The following is a 16,904-nucleotide window of genomic DNA, read 5'->3' as shown; positions in this document are numbered from 1 at the left end:
GGAAGGATACCTAAAAAACTGGAAATATTGATTACTATCAAGGATGGAATGGGTAGCTCAAGGATAAATGGTGAGGGAGACTTTTCAATATATACCCCTTTGTAGCATATGCTTATCTAAAAAATAAATGAAAATATTAAGGCCCAACTTAGATATCACCTTTAAAACAAAAATATGGGAGTTTATTAAAAGAAAAAAAATTTTAAATATAAATAACCCAGGTACTGGGTACACAGGTATTTGTTATGTTATCAGTATTTTTCTTTTTTTTTTTCACTTTTTATTTCATTATAATGGTAAAATGCTCATAGTAAAAATCTCCAGCTGTTCAGAGGGTAAAAAGCAAAAATCAAAAGCCCCTTCTACCCAAAACAACCCTGCAGTTTTACTCTACAGAGGTATATCAGTATTTTTCAATTAAAAAAATTGAATATTCATAAAGTAATAAGTGGCAGAATTACAGGTATTTAAATTTTTCTTTTCAATATTTTCTATTTTTCCTACAATGAACAGATATTATTCTCTGTAATAAGAAAATAAGACTTTTATATATAAAAATACAAGTAAGTTGAAATCCAGAAAAAAATCACTATGTGGGAATAATGAATATTGAATGTTTTCTACAGATTACATAAAATGTTCATTATTAGGCTAAAAGTAGAACTACAGACTGGAGGATTTAAAAACAATAGTGGTAAAAACGGAAGAAGAATCTCCCCCTATTACATAACCTCCCAGTTCACGTCACCCCCACACAAACAGCTTTGATCAAGTGATTGTTTCCTGAAAATTCTTGGACAACTATTCAAGTGTCAGATAACTCAAGTTATTGTAAGGGGATAGAGTGAAATTTTGAAGACATCAGTTCACATTAACATTTATCAAGTCTCAACAGTGTTTTTTAGGGGTGTGGAGGGTAGAGAACGCCATCAGTTAAACACACAGGATATGTTAAGAGTATCAATCTGCAAAAGTCTGGGAATCATTCTTGTCATCAAGCCCGCATTTACTTGCACAGGTGAAAAGATGAAATTTCTCAGAACAATATTCCAGCAAATAAGGCGAACAAATTTTCCACGGTGATATATCAACTATTTAGGCAATTAGTAATCACAATCAGGTTTTCTAAAGTTCTTTGTATGTCAAGTAATGTGCAAAAATACCTTTGCTTGAGAGGAATCTGCAGATGCTCGAAGTACAACTGGCCCAGGGAGTTTATGCTCATCACCACCTCTTCTTGAGACACCAAATCTATTTTGAATGGGTTTGCTGTGATATTACACTTCAGATCTCCTTTTCCATCTGTCAATACCAGACTATCTGCATCCCCTGAACATGAAATCAGCCTAGAAAACAAAACAAGAAGAGAAAAACAGGTTACATGGCTCAATGTGATTGTGATTCTCAATTCAAATTAATGTGTAAATGGGGTGCCTGGGTGGTTCAGTCAGTTAAGCACCTGGCTCTTGATTTCAGCTCAGGGCATGATCTCAGGGTTGTGAGATGGGAGTGCTACACTGAGCTCCGTGCTGGGTGAGGAGTCTGCTTGATATTCTCTCTCCTTCGTCCTCTGTCCCTCCTCACCCCACGCCCCGCCCTGCATGAGCTCTCTCACTCTCTAAAAAAAAAAAAAAAAAAAGAATTTGTAAATCAATATTCATGTAACATAGCATAGATAAGGCAGTGGAAAGTGGTAATTGAGAGCATGGATTTTGGTGTCAGAAAGGCTGGACTGAACATTGCTCTATCATGCACTAGGTGCATAACTTTGGACAAATTAATCAGTCTATCCAGTTCTGTTTCCTCATCTGTAAAGCAGAATTAACAAAAGCAAGAACAAATAGAGCTTTCAGGGAGAATTAAATGAGATCACGCATGCAAAGCACTTGGCAGTGCCTGGCACATAATAAGCACTCAATAAATGTTAGCTATCATCATCATTACTTTGGTCTGGACAGTCTAGTAACACTTTGGTGCACTAAACACTTCGTTTTTCTCTCTCATGCCAACCATACACTCAGAAACTAAGGAAACAACCTAGATTGGATTTTGACCCACTGAGTCCATAGTGAGACGGATTCTCTCCTGACTTCCATCAGTCCCTAATTTGACAGGTAGACTATTAGGATATTCTGGTTTCCCAGGAATATGTAAGCTCAGAGGCAGCACTTAAAATACCTTAGAGGTCTAGATATTCCTTTCTCTGGTGCATAGTCACCCTGGTAAATGGTCACATGCCTCTTCAGGGAAGGTGAGGAGGGATATTTTATGTTCTTATTATATCCTTATCAAGTCCTTCTCCATGGATTCTAGGCCTCCTTCTCAAGCAGGATGCCTGGGTTCTGGAAACTGTCTGGAGTTGGGTGAGAGGTTGTATCTCACTGTTCATCAAACCTAAGTGGAGTTCTTTTGGTTTTTGCACTTTAGTGCATCTATTTCAGTCCGATGGACCCTTTGATATATTGTTCATTGCCCCAAGGGTTAAACCATTTTGGGTACCATACACACAGGGCTACACATTATGGAAATATGTTCACCATGTCTCTATCAACTAAATGCTTCTGCTTTCATTCTGCCACCTGGAGTCTCACCATTTTCACTAAAATCAGGGAGCCCATTTTTTCTTTAAAAAGATTTATTTGAGAGAGCGAGAGAGAACAGGAGCAGGGGGAAGGGAAATGGGAGGGGGTGGGGCAGAGGGAGAAGCAGACTCCCTGCTCAGCAGGGAGCCCGATGTGACACAGGGCTCTATCCCAGGACCCTGAGATCATGACCTGAGCCGAAGGTAGACACTTAACCACCCAGATGCCCCTCAGGGAGCCCATTTTGATGGCGTCATTTCCCACCATTATGTCTACCTCACAAAAGACATTCACTCACTACCATGCTTTCCAAGTCTTCCCTTACCAATTTATTTCTCAGTGAAGGGAGTATCTTTTGGATCCTCTTGGAAAACAAAATTAGGGGCTAGATGAGCTGTTGTATATGATATATCCACTTCAACATCCTTACCTAAGTCTATGGGTCATTTCTTCTACTCTGTGCCAAGGAATTTCTAGTAGCTCAGCTTCATTCAGCAGAGTCCATAGCTGAATACAGATTATAATTAACCAACCAAGCAAATAATTAGATCCACCCCCCAGTGTCCAAGCTAGCATGTCAAATCTAGATTCTCTGGTACATGTACTCATGTCAATAAATTTAATGTGGTCCTAAAATTATGTTCCTTCCTTCAGTTTAGGAGCCCCTCAGAAATCATTTCCATCCATATCCCAGGTTTTTGCCAAGAGAAAATCTTGTAATTCCAAAGGTGCTGGGTTTGACTGTAATTAGCTCCTTAGGCATGTTGGGCTCTGATAGTGATTTTAAAGGCAGCGAAGGGAGGTAGGGATGAGGCACAAGGAGCACTGGAATCCCCCTGCACAATATATCTTAGGTGAGGGCAACACAGGGTGTCCAAGTAAGGTAGGATCAGCTTTGTTAGAGGAAAAAGAGCTGCTTCTGCTGAAACAGGAGGCTTGATGGAATCTGAGGTTTGGGTACTCAGTTATTCAAATCTTCCCAAATGTTGCTATTTAATTTTCCCTTTTCCCAGTTAGTGCCCTAAATTCACAGAACTGATGAGGCTGTGAATTAAACTCATGGTCTAATTCAGCGAACCACAGAATCGAACTCTCAGCTATAAGGACTTGGTAGCTACAACAGATATGAGAGACTTTTAGGACTGTCACAAAAACTTATTTGGTTTCTGACAAATGCCTGAGCTAAGAATTTAAAACCTGAGACTGTATTTTCTTTAAGTTCTTCAGTTAATAGCAGGCCACTTCAGAGTTTTGAGTTCTTTATCACAATTGTGCTATGTCCCTATTGCTTGGTTTGCAAGGGCCATACTTTCAATATGCACTTTATTTCAGTTTACCATGGGTAGTAATTTAAGTAACTCTGCCATGGAATGCTGTGGTTTACTGCTAGTTGTATTAGTTTGCTAGGCCTGCCACAACAAATGCCACACTGGGTAGGTAGCTTAAACTACAGAAATTAATTCTCTCAAAATTCTAGAGGCTAGAAGTCCAAGATCAAAGCGTCAGTGGGTTTGGTTTCTTCTGAGACCTTTCTCCTTGGCTTTCAGATAGCCATCGTCTTGCTATAACCTCACCCAGTCACCCCTCCGTCTGTGTTACTTGTGTCCTAATAGCCTCTTCGTATGGGACACAAGTCCTATTGTATTAAAGTCTACTCTGATGACCCCATTTTAACTTAGTTACCTCTTTAAAGGCCGTACCTCTAAATATAGTCACATTTAGAGGTATAGGAGGTTAGGGTTTCAACAAATGAGCTTGGGGGGGCACAAGTCAGTCCATAACATTAAAATCTCATCCTTTAATGATAACCAGGTCCTTACTATTTTCAAATCCAGCCAAATCTGCTAACCAATCTCATGTTCCCCTCCTGGAGGGTTTGTTGCCTATACTCACTTCTGATACTAAAGTCTATTATCAACTAAGAGTCAACTGTAGATTAAAGAAAACACTCTGGTTATTTTAAGTAGAAAATAAGTGACTTAATATGTGGGAATTAGGAGTTTACAACATCATGGGAAGTGTTGAGGTAATAGAAATGACCCATAGAACAATACTGCATAACTGTATGGTCAATGGAACTTCTGTTGCAGCTAGAATCAGGAAGTTGGATAATCAGAAGTCACTATGGCAACTGCTGGGCTCCAAGATCATGCCATGTCAGCTCCAGAAATCAGGAAATGACTGCCCTCACTAATGAACCTCTAGAGACATTCTATGGCTGCCAAATACACACTAGCAAAATGGGAAGCTCAGTTCTGAAATCAAGATCCCTGTAAGTGCATATGATTGGGAGAACCTGAATTATACCAGAAACTAGCTGCATGGGAATATAGAAGATGGAAGAATGTAGTTTTTAGCTTTCTAGTTACTGCAGTAGTCAAAGGCCCTCTAGAAAGAGGTTGGAACAGAAGAATATGCCATATTTACTACACAAAGCTAGTTATCGCCCTGACCCCAAAACATGGCAACAATAACACAGAAAAAGAAAAGTACAGATGAATTTTGCTTATGAACATAGTTGTAAAAATGTTAAAGGATGTACCAGTAAAGTGAATCCTCCAGGATAGTAAAAAATAATATACTGTGACTAAGTATACACCCACATCCTTATACATATAAACACAAGTATGCACGCAAATTGCAAAGTCTTACGAACAGTCTCTTTTTAATTCCTGTTTCATAAGTTCTTGGCATATAGTAGCAGCTCAATGAATAGACAGACCTATTTTGAATTTATGATGATTCTACTATAATTCAAATAATTTCTCCTTATAATTTACAGACTTTATTAAATTTTTATGGAAAAATAATCTACATAAAACTATGAGAATATAGTGAAAATTAAAGCATCTGACATAATCTTCTATTCTCTTGGTGAAATAATATGAAAAAATTACAGGAATCAACAGGCAGAACCAAGTTGAAATATCACTGGAAGGTGTGCAGAGAACTGAAGAAGATGCCGCAGGGATACGGAAAATGCTTTTTAATCCCCAAAGATTTTTTTTTTCACCCAGACACTGATTATTAATTTATCTCTGACTCTCAATTAAATTACATGTTAGACTTCTGAGACTACCTTTAATTAAAAGTGAGTCACCCTAACTGTATAAATTACGGCAAGCGAGTTTGGCTAGTGTATTAGATCTCTGGAGCCCTGCTGCTAATCTGAGGAAATTAAATAGCTCTGCTTCTACTAGTCCCCAAAGTCAGGCTGATGAATCCTTTTCTTTGTGAAAAAGGACAGCAGGGGTCAAAAGCTCTGCCTCTCCCCATTTATAAGTGCTGATAAATCACATCGTGGAGGAAGAGAAAACAGAATGGATAACATACAAAATGGATAAATTTATCCCCAAATAACTTGAAAACAAACTTGGCAAATGATGGTAGCTTTGAACAGAGAAAACAGGAGGCACATACAAAAGCCCATATTGAGGGTGTATCCAAGATCTCTTGTTCCTTGGCTTACCTTACAGTGCTGGGCTTGCTTGTGAGGACATCGGGAACTTCATACCTGGGTTTCAGGGGAGTTTCTTCATTGATTTTAAGCCTGAAAATATTTCCCTCTATACCATAAACTTCAGCCAGCAGAGAAACCTGGGAACAGACACGAGATTAGTTTCAGTAGGTTACTGCCCCACTGATGGTCGGTTCTACAGTCAAATGGCAGTAATTAGAAACTATGTTTGGGGTGCCCGGGTGGCTCAGTCGGTTAAGCATCTGCCTTTGGCTCAGTTCATGATCCCAGGGGCCTTGCTGGGAGGGAGTCTGTTTCTCCCTCTGCCCCTCCCCCTGCTTGTGCTCCCTCTCCCTTTCTCTCTCTCAAATAAATAAAAATCTTTTTTAAAAAAAGAAGCTATGTTTGAATTATTATAGGCCAAATAAACTGGAGAACAATGGGAATTATGAAGGAAAAAGCTCCCCAAACTTTGTATGTACTTGTTTCGCTATACCTGACAGTAGAGCAAGAAATACCTTCTATGTGTTCTATGGCTAGGCAAACATATAATTGTCCATACCAGGACCTTTAAGGATGAAAGAGGTCTCTATTAATAATTATACTGAATGATGGGCATAAACTGAAACTGCTTTTGGAAAGCTGGGACGTATGGCCCTGTATCCATGACAAACTGCAGACATCTTAAGAACTTGGTGTTAAAACTAGGGCAACTGGATTCCAGCTGAATGAAAGATGAAGGATAACAAGCCACAGAATGGAAAGGAATAAAGAATAAAATAGTGGTCACTGGGGTTCCCTAGGATAGATGATTAAGCCTTGCTGTACTAAAATTAAGGCATTTCCTATATACCTGGGAATAAGGTCTGGGGAACTTTCTCAGGAGGTTGGGATACTCTCAGCTTTTTTAAGAGGCTGAGGAATTTAGGTAAAATTCTGCCTACAGTGGGACATGGAAGCAACACAGAATTATAGAGAATATAGGATTTAAGAAATAAAACACAAGACAACAAACCTCAAGAGAACAGAAGTGGCTAGCTATAGGTTACAAGATGAGGCATCTAGATCAGAGAAATATGTATTTTTTAATATGCAGTCATCTTTATTATAATTCATATATACATTAAAATCAGACATGAATCTCTAATAAACATCCAAGATCTCATGGGCTTTTGTTTTCTGTTCATTTATGTAGTTTGAAAATCCAGTTTACTTGAGAATGGTGGAAAAGGCCAAGTAGTGTCTTAGTTTCATATGACAAGTTTTCTCCTCGTAGGTATGCTGGAGTCTTTGAGCATTTTATTTTTATTTTTTTAAAGATTTTACTTATTTATTTAACAGAGAGACACAGCGAGAGAGGAAACACAAGCAGGGGGAGTGGTGGAGGGAGAAAAAGGGTTCCCACTGAGCAGGGAGCCTGATGCAGGCCTTGATCCCAGGACCCTGGGATCATGACCTGATCTGAAGGCAGACGCTTAATGACTGAGCCATCCAGGCACCCCTCTTTGGGCATTTTAATGAACCTGCCCATTTTTCAGTGCCTTCTTCAATTCCTTAGAGATTTCAATGGGCACCTGGCCTATGGAACATTTTATTACTCTACTGACTCTTAAGGTATGGTTCTGGGGCTACGCCTGAGAATTTGCTTTTCTAACCTATTGTTCCCTTTTGATTTACTCTAACAGGCAGTTTTAAAAGGGGGTCAAATGTGCCAAAGCTTCCAAACCTCCATGCTTCTTTTACAAAAATATCATTTACCTTATCATTCACTTTACCAACTCTCCCTTCCAAATAAAGGACCCCAAAATATAAAGTATCACCTGCCAGTGTTAGAGGAGGCTCCTTTCCTCTCCCCAAATCACATTATTTAGGATTCTGAGTGATAGCAAGCCCCTCCAACACAGAGCTACAGTCTTTATCAAAAAAGCTTGATCAGAGAAATATTTTGAGTTTTCAACTGCACTGCCGTACAGCAGTGACTGACAGCAAATCCTTCATTAAATCCTCCATGTGATGCCAAATTCTCGTTACACTTGGGTACATGTATTGTTACTGTAACAGCTGTTCAATGAAAGGCTAAGCTGGGCAGGCTGTGTGTCCACAACAGGTACAATGTGGTGCGAGTAAGACAGCAAGCAGGGAGACTATCACAGCACTAAAAAAAGAAAAAAATGATTTCGCTGGAACTCTGCCTCTTGAAAATATAGGAAAGTAGGGCACTTAAGCAGTGACGTGACACTTGAGAGTGACCAGGTGAAGAGTGCAGTGGCTATCGCTGCTTTTACAGATAATTCTTAAGGTAGGGTTATAGTAGAGTAGTAGTGAGCACAGTGTAATTACTTTTTCTAGTTTTATTGAGATAAAGACATATAATGTACAAACTTAAGGTGTACATTGTATTGATTTGATACTTACATATTGCAAGATGATTACCACTATAGCATTAGCTAACAATTGCATTATATCACATAATTACCATTTCCTTTTTGTGATGAGAACATTTAAGATCTACTCTTTTAGCAACTTTCAAGTACAGAATAGAGTATTATTAGTTATAATCACTATGCTGTACAGGAGAATCCCCAGAACTTATTTTATGTACAGCTGGAAGTTGATACTCTTTGACCAGCATCCTTCCCCCACCCCAATCATACTGTAATTATTCCTTTCACGTCTCATGTTCTTTTGTAAATTTAATTACTTCAAGTGTGTCATCAGAATTCTAAGATTTAAAAATGTGCTCAAATACAAATAAAGCTGAAATTCTGTCAGATTATGTTTTCTCCTAAGTGAGACCTATTATTTCCATTGCTCTCTCAAATTCAACTAACAGTTACTTAGCATCTAATATTGGGATGTGCTGTGAAAAAGATGACCAAACTCTTAGAGGGAAATTGCAATCTAGAGACGAAACATGGTAAACATAAAGCATGCTCTAAGTGCTGAGGGAGAAGGACAAGCACAGTGCTGTGGGAGAAGAGAGGGAATATTAATGATGACTTGTAAGGAGAGGGGTTCTGGGCTGTCTCTGGAGGAGCAGGACCTTCAGGGACTAGCAGGACTCTGGGTAGGCAAAACGAGCAAGAACATCCTAAGCAGAGGGCACACAGGCTACCTACATATGATGAACAAATTGCACCTAGTTTCTGTACTCAGAGATCCTCCCAGTTTTAAGAAAATAGCTCTCTTTAAGAACAATATTTTTTAAAATGAAAGATTGGTCTGTCTTGTTCTTGAGGCTGCAGTCAGGAAAGAATCCTAATTCTATGAGGAGGCAGTTAATAACCCTGCTTTTCCTTTTACCATAATGATCTTTTACAACCAAACACATAAATCAGAGTCAAAGCTCCATTTTGTTTTCATTTTAGCTCAATTAAGCAAATGATTTTTTTTCCAACAGGCAATCCTTTTCAAGGTCGATATTCAGATTCATTCATATCTCCTACTATTACCTACATAGCTTTCATGTTCCAAGCATATAATCTCCTTAGATATTCGTATGCTTTGTTTCTATGATCTGGCTCATGCTGTTTTTATTGACTTAAAAACATTGTTTTTAAACAGCAACAGATTTTCAGAAGTCCAATAAACAAAGCTATGTGGGTTAAAGACAGTGGGGAGTGGCTCGGAGCCCCTACCTGTGAGCCCCTCCCTGAACTGAGCTCTGAGACACCTCCATGGAGACCTGGGCTCTGTGGCTGACAGTTTAGAAACCACTTCTCTAGGTTCCTCAATTGCCAGTTATTGCTCACTTCTTCCACCAAAACCTTGCTTGTGTCAAAAAGCCTGGACATGAATGTTACATTCTTCTATCTAACACATTAAGAATTTCTCTATTTTCCTTTTCTTTTCCTGTCTGGACATTTATGAAAAAGTAATATACAAACAAATGATGGAATCTCTTCTTCCTGTTAGTGATGATTGGAGATGACAATGAAAAGACATGTTAACTTACAGAAGCCAGACTGCGTAAACTAGGAGTTAGTGTGAGTACTTAGATCATAGTAGCAGTTACATTTAAATTGCAGCAAGATGGATTTACGTAAAACAAGTGAAGAAACATGTAACTGAGCATCTTAAATATTTAAAAATATTAAAAATATTTAAAATCTGTAAACGTCCACCTACACAGAGAAAATGAGATAAATCCTCAGAGAAAGGAATCCATTTTAGAGGTTCCTTTTAAAACTACAAGTCTCCATTTGGTTTTTCATAAAGCTTTATTCAGAGGCTCACTTCTCACAGTCTGGGAAAGAATATTAATTCTCTTTTCCTATCTGATTTCTCTTATACTTAATAAAAACAAAACCTGTAGTCTGTCATCCATAAATCTAGTTTATTGTTGTTGTTTTTGGCCACATGGGCAAAAATATCAGGTTGTAAAAACTATGGTGGTAGAGACAGACTTGTCTTTGTATTCAAGTAGTGGACTGATCACAATTATATTAAAACAAAACCTGTTATTTACCCAGAACTGGGAATCACAACCAGTAGAGACTGTGATGGAGTTTTACCACAACAGCCCTAGAACACATATTAAAATGGCAGTGGGTATTAGGAATGGAATTTATGACCCCGTCAACTTCTCCTTGATGGATACAGATCTTGCCTTTCCTCTGGCACCAGGTGTCTTCACTATACTCAAAGGAACAGTTCATCTAAAAGGCTTACAAGAGTGAGCAAGTTGTTGCTCAAGATCTCCCAGGATTCAGAGGACTGTCTAAGAGTTCATTAAATTGCCACAGGACACTAATTGCCCCTTCCACTGTTGCAGCCAGTTGGTTTATTGCAAGCACCGATTCTCCACAGAGAACGCTGGCAAGTTCACGCTGGGTACTAGCCCGTTCCCCAAGGACAATCAGCCTGTCCAGGTGTGCTTCTGGTTGTTTGGCTAGTTCCCGAATTAGCTGCCTGTTCATGGCCACTTCTGCAGAAACACTACTGGCTAACAAGTGGTAGTTCTTCCTCATCTGCTGAGGAGGTGGCGGGTTGGGCAAAATCCCATTTCCATCAGGTTTAAAGGCAAAGGCAGGGGTAACTTAATGGAGGTGCTCTGAGATACCCCTGCATCCTTGGAGATGCTGCCAGAAGTGGAGTCTCTGGTGAAAACTTGAAGACAGGCTGCAAAGGAAAGTAAATATGTTGCTAAAAGGTCATCCATGTTATGAGAAAGCCTCAAAATTGGCAATATAAAGCAGGTCAAAGACCTAGGTCTATTCCAGATAGCCTTGCTAGCAGTGCTTTGTGCTAGACTCAGAGGGCAGAATAAATTGCTCTGCTCCGAAGTCACAAGACTGACCTCACCATGTTTCTCAATCCAGGTCAAATTTTCACTGAAGGTAAAAAAAACTGGTAAAAAACCCAACAAAACAAAACTCTAAAAAGCAGTCAACATTTTACTGTTAGCTTTCTTTTTAGATGTTCTCTTGGAAGTCTCTTTACCAAATATCTACCTGATTAATTTTTCATCGGGAATAGGTAACATACTATAACGGGACCCTGTATGAGAAAACTTACGCAGTTTAACCTACAACTGGCTTTCCTCCAAAGCCTAGATGTTCTGAGCTGGAGACAACACACAGGGCCACACTTCAGTTTGTTCTCTAACATGACCATGTCCCAAGAACATCATGTTTGAGCTGAATTGTGTCTCCCCCAAACTCTAAATCCGTATTTTGAAGCACTGCCCCTCAGTATGATGGTATCTGGAGATGGGGCCTTTGGGAAGTGATTACGTTTAGATAAGGTCATGAGGGTGGGGTTATGATGGGATTAGTGCCCTTAGAAAAAGAAACCAGAGATTTAGCTCTCTCTCCACTGTCTGAAAATATAATAAAATGGTAGTCTATAAGCCAGGAAAAGGGTCCCCAAAGACACCTTGATTTTGGATTTCCCAGACTCTACAACTATGGTAAATCAGTATCTGTTGTTTAAGATACCCAGTCTATGGTATTTTGTTATGGGAACCTGAGCTAAGACAATGTTGAATGAAGCTTGGTTCTGTTTCCTGGTTACTTATATTGGGGGAAGGGGACTGAGAAGAAGATTTAAAAAATTAACAACAGATCTTGAGAACAAAGTTACTGCTTTAAGAGATGTAATGGTGTGGGGGCAGGCAGAGACACTAAGAATGCTGGGTTTGTCAAAATCTGAATCAGTGAAATCTGAGAACTGCAGCTGTGAGCTGAATATGATCCTCTTAGACTTTGGACTCTTACCTCTCTGAACCTGAAGTAAAAAGCTATCATTCTGAATAAGTAGATACGTGCAGCTTGTTTTAAATCTCCAGATCACACCTATACCATGTCCTAATATGAAATATCCCATGAAACACCCATTTCGTCCCAGAAACCACCCCAAATGGAGGCTGCTTGTCTCTACAGTGAGCCGGATGCAAGTTCAGACAACTTTAGAGATTACTGTCCGGGTCCTCGTTGTCTCTACCAGACTGACAGAGGACATAAAATCCTGAGTCCCTCTTAGTCATCTCAACTCCAAGTGATAAGAAAAACATTTCAGCCCAGAATTTCAGGGTGACCCCCTAAACATATACATTTGCCTGAGATCAGAGCATGCAGATTCTCTATGCAGCCCAAATATTTCTAATACCTGAACATGAAGTCTGTTCCAAGGGGTCCTCAAAGTTCTCAATCCTGGGAGCCATGCTGCTTGACATCCTGGATAACCTGCCCTTGCTTGTTGGGCTTCTCAACTCCCTTCTGACCCATGTGCTATCTTGTACTGAGATTCTGTGGGTCCTCCTGGACTGTGGCTTCTTTTCCTTAGGAGGCGTCTAGATCTGGTGGACTCTGGTTCTGGCACCTGACCTGAACAGCATTGTCTCTCACGTTTTCAGGCTCCAAAGAGGGATGTGTATAGAGAACTGACCTACAGTTTTGTAAAAGGTTGTGTGTGGGGATCCACCACTAACTGTACTGCTATCAAGGTGCATGGACATTTGCATTCTGGTCCACAGAGTGCTTTTGCCTCATTTACTTCGCGTCACCATGCGTCTTCATGCGTCTTCATGACAGTGGATATTCAGATGCTCAATATACTGAGGCTCCCCAAGGATGGAAAATGATTCTTGCCCTGACTGTGGGATAGCTACAACTCTCTGGGTTTAGACACACTGGAGACAGGAATGAAAATGAGCAAATGACAAAAACAAAAACAACCCCCAAAACAAAAAAACATAAAACAAAAAAATAAAGGAAAAAGAAAGGAAGGTACCTGACATCTGGTGGCAGGCTTAATGACTATGACTCTTAGAAGGTTCCTAGTGGACTCCTTGCATTTCCTGGAGCCAACTGCTTCTGTTGACTATGAATACAGAGGTTTGGCTGGGTGTCAGGCTATTAGACCACATGCAAATGGCCGGTGGCTCCCCAGGAAGGAAATCAGTGCCATTCCATGTTTTCCCATGAATAGCTATCAAACTATGCTAAAAAAAAAATGATTAGTATAGACGTGGATCAGTTGTAGAGGACCTATGACTTTGGGCGGGGGGGGGGGAGTACCATGAACTAAGAACTCAGAGGCATCAAAGATGCCAAGCAAGGGGGAAAATGCCTCCAGAAAAAAAAAAAGGTGGTATAAAAGCAGCACTACGTTTCAGAGAAAGGTTAACCATCCCATCTGTGTAGTTAAGAGACATGAACTAAGTATACTGCTACCACAATACACCCTTAAGTAACCAGAAGTTGGGGACAAGGGATAGGACAGAGAACACAGAACTGTTGACAGGATTTTAGCCCTTATTTTGAATTTGGGCAAGAAAAGTATGTTAGAAAACTCCACATCTATGAAATAGCTAAATTTTCTAAAATTTGTAAGGAAGGTAGCCTTCCTCGGTGTGCAATTGATCCTCCTGTCTGGGAATAAAGTTGGAACCCTCTGCTAAATTAAAGGTCTTACAAATGTTATAGAGAACCCCCTGCTGTGGGGAAGTTTTTATTGTCTTCCCTGAAGTGTTTCCTCAGCGCAGCACCATGGGGTGAGAGCTATGCCACAGGGAGATCTCTCGCAGCTTTGCAGGAAAAGGGGGGATTTCTTCTCAGTCACCTGTTAGGGAACCTAGACTGCATGGCTTTAAGTATGTCTTTTAGTTACATGAACTATCAATTAGGTCATACTGGTTTGAGAGGCCTTAGAAGCACCTGAAGCTTCTAAGAAGACAGGGAGGATCTGGAAGTGAGGGTCAGGCTGGGAGCATGGGTACTTGTGCATGGTCACACTTCCTGGCTCAGCCCATATAGCACTTCCTCTGTGACTGGCCCATCCGAAGTAGCATGATGACTTGACAAGTGAGAAAAAGTAAATATACTGCTCTAATCCTTTCAGTATGTAATAACTAGGGTGATCTGCTAGTGAAGCAGTTCAGGAGATGGAACATTTGTGACTTAGGTTTTCAACTATATAGTCCCTTGCTCCCCTGGCCCACCCACATTTTGAGGTTTGGACAGTCACTGAATCTGTACCTTGCTCAGTCTGCATGCTCAAGTGCACACTGTCTAATAGTAACAGAACATGGGTACTTGATAGAGTTGACAGATGCAGGTGAAAACTCTGATTACCAGCTGCATGACTTTAAGCAGGTGACTTTCTAGTCACTTTTCTGTATTATGAGGACGAATTAAAAGGAAATAACATTTGTAAAACATCGAGGAAAGCATGTGATACATAGGCAATCTCTAAGTTAACACTCACATTACCGTTAAAGTGGTATTCATGTAGATAACATTGCTTTATCTACACCAGTGTAGATAACGTTACATTATTACTGTAGATGACATTACTTCCCTAACAATGTTTATTTTTGAAGCATACGTAGTTTTAATTAGCCTTTGTGGAAATTTACTTCATTCAAACCCAACTTAATATAGAAACAAATAATTCTTTGTAGGAAATACTTCTCTCTCACCTTGGTTGTTTCACTGATGATTTGGAACTTGGTGCTGTCTTTGCCTATTGTGGCTGAGTCTAGTGATGCCTGATAGGTGGCTCTCCTGGAGAGCTGTTTCTGACGCCTGCCGATATACAGAATATAAACACCTGAGAATTATTTGTGACTGTCAGCATCCAACAGACTATATTATCATGTGGAAGTCATTAAACTTCACTATGATGGTAAATGAACTGGGTCCAGGCAGTATTAGTACTCTAATAAAGTACTAACAGGAGTACTTTGTTATTAGAGTGCCAATAAAATTAGTACTAATTAAGAATAATACGAATGAAATTGTTCAACATAGCACTGCCCAAGGATGGCATTTTGTCCCGTTTATTGAGAAGGTGGGGCAGTTTTCACAGACGACATTTATTAGCTTGTTAATTTTCCTTCCTCCTTCCATGAAATGTACACTTTAATAGAAACTCAATAAATTATGGAAATCCAACATAATCCAGTAACTTAACAAAATGACCAAGAGTTCCCTATAGAATTCCCTCTAAGGTACCTATTCAGAATTTAGGTGATCTGATTTTCTTCCTTTAGAGCAGTGTGAATAAATTAGAAAGTTGTAACATAGGATACAATTTTTGGTGCTTTCAGGTTTAGGATCACAGAAAGACACTCAACAGAAAGATTTTAAAGAAATGTTTTTTGAAGCTCTGGGGAAATAGGTCATCTTACATAGTGGTGATGGGAGTACAAAACGGTACAATCCCTATGGGGGAGGGGGCCTCTGGTAATAGGTACAATTTTAAATGTATCTATTCTTTGATGCAGTAATACCATTTCTGGAAATTAATCCTATAAATACACGTGTAGGTGTAGGAAATGACATATGTATAGCTTTTCATTATGGCCTGATTTTATAGCTCAAAGATTAAAAGCTCAAGGATCTAGCAATAGGAAGGAGACTGAATAAATCATAGTACATACTACACAGCTATAAATAGAGAGGACAATCTCTATATACTCATGCAGAGCTCTTGAGAATAGACTATAAAGCAGGAAAAAAAGTACACAACAGCATATATAGGAAGCTACTTGGTATAAGAAAGGCAGTGATATAAGAATATATGTATTTACAAAAAGAAATACTGGGAGGATAAATAAGGAACTAATAAATCTGGTTACTTAGAGGGACAAGATGTGGAATGGGGTGATAGGGGACAGGCATGGGAGTAACACTTTTCAAAGTATATCTTTTTATATTATTTGACTTCTGAAACCTGTAAAAGTATTATCTATTCAAATACATAAACACTTTTAAAATAAAATATGTATTTATTGAGAAATTTAAATAAGACAATAATAAGTGTATAAAGGTGAATGTCTCCTGTCTGATGAATTTCTTAATGATTACATTTCCTAATTGACCCTTTCCTTAAAAAGCCTATAAACATTGCAATATTGAAATGTTTTGATCTAGGTAATACATTTCCTCTCCTTACCTGTAGAAAGCAATCTTGCTGCAATCTTTGAAAATGTTTTTATCCACAGCTTCATCTTCAACACTAAATAAAAAGACATTTTAAGAAACATATTTTCTACAAGGTTTGTGAATCCAATTTTTGTTCCTGCTCTAACTATAGCATGAACACAGGTAATAAACTTCTGCAATGCAAAACTGTGTCATGGCCATAACATAACACAATAGATGCTGTGCTGTAGAATAACATCCTTTTGTAAATCACACAAGATAAACAACAAAACATCAAGTTCTGGGATTACCCCGAAAGCACTGGAAAAAGAGTCTTGTCACTTATAAGGAAGAGTTCTTTTAAAATGATGGCTGAAGGCTATGACTACAACAATAAAATCAGAAGCAAAAACACACAAAAAACCCAAACGAAAAAAATCCAATCTACCCACTTATTTATTCAATAAAATATTTTCAGAATATTCCTACTGAGTG

The 16,904-nt window shown here is 39.1% G+C and overlaps 1 protein-coding gene across 13 annotated transcripts in view; it reads right to left on the bottom strand.

The window, feature by feature from the left end:
• GANC (glucosidase alpha, neutral C) overlaps positions 1-16,904 on the bottom strand; it is a 70,112-nt gene that overhangs the window by 50,990 nt on the left and 2,218 nt on the right. For 11 of the 13 annotated variants that reach the window (XR_003515738.1, XR_003515740.1, XR_003515739.1 and 8 more), the window contains exons 3-6: positions 16,441-16,503; positions 14,963-15,068; positions 6,052-6,179; positions 1,164-1,346 (exon numbers count right to left, since the gene is read on the bottom strand). Coding sequence is in view for 10 of the 13 variants with exons in the window: in XM_027570582.2 (XP_027426383.1) it covers positions 1,164-1,346; positions 6,052-6,179; positions 14,963-15,068; positions 16,441-16,503 (480 nt within the window). In the remaining 3 variants the exon portion in view is untranslated. Of the gene's footprint in view, positions 1-1,163; positions 1,347-6,051; positions 6,180-14,962; positions 15,094-16,440; positions 16,504-16,904 lie in introns of all 13 variants that reach the window. The other 2 variants (XM_027570583.2, XM_027570587.2) reach the window with 2 other exon arrangements.

This window comes from Zalophus californianus, chromosome 6 (assembly GCF_009762305.2).
Source record: "Zalophus californianus isolate mZalCal1 chromosome 6, mZalCal1.pri.v2, whole genome shotgun sequence".
Taxonomy (NCBI): Eukaryota; Metazoa; Chordata; class Mammalia; order Carnivora; family Otariidae; genus Zalophus; species Zalophus californianus.
Note: the sequence above shows the minus strand (reverse complement) of the source record. Positions and strands in the feature narration are given on the sequence as shown.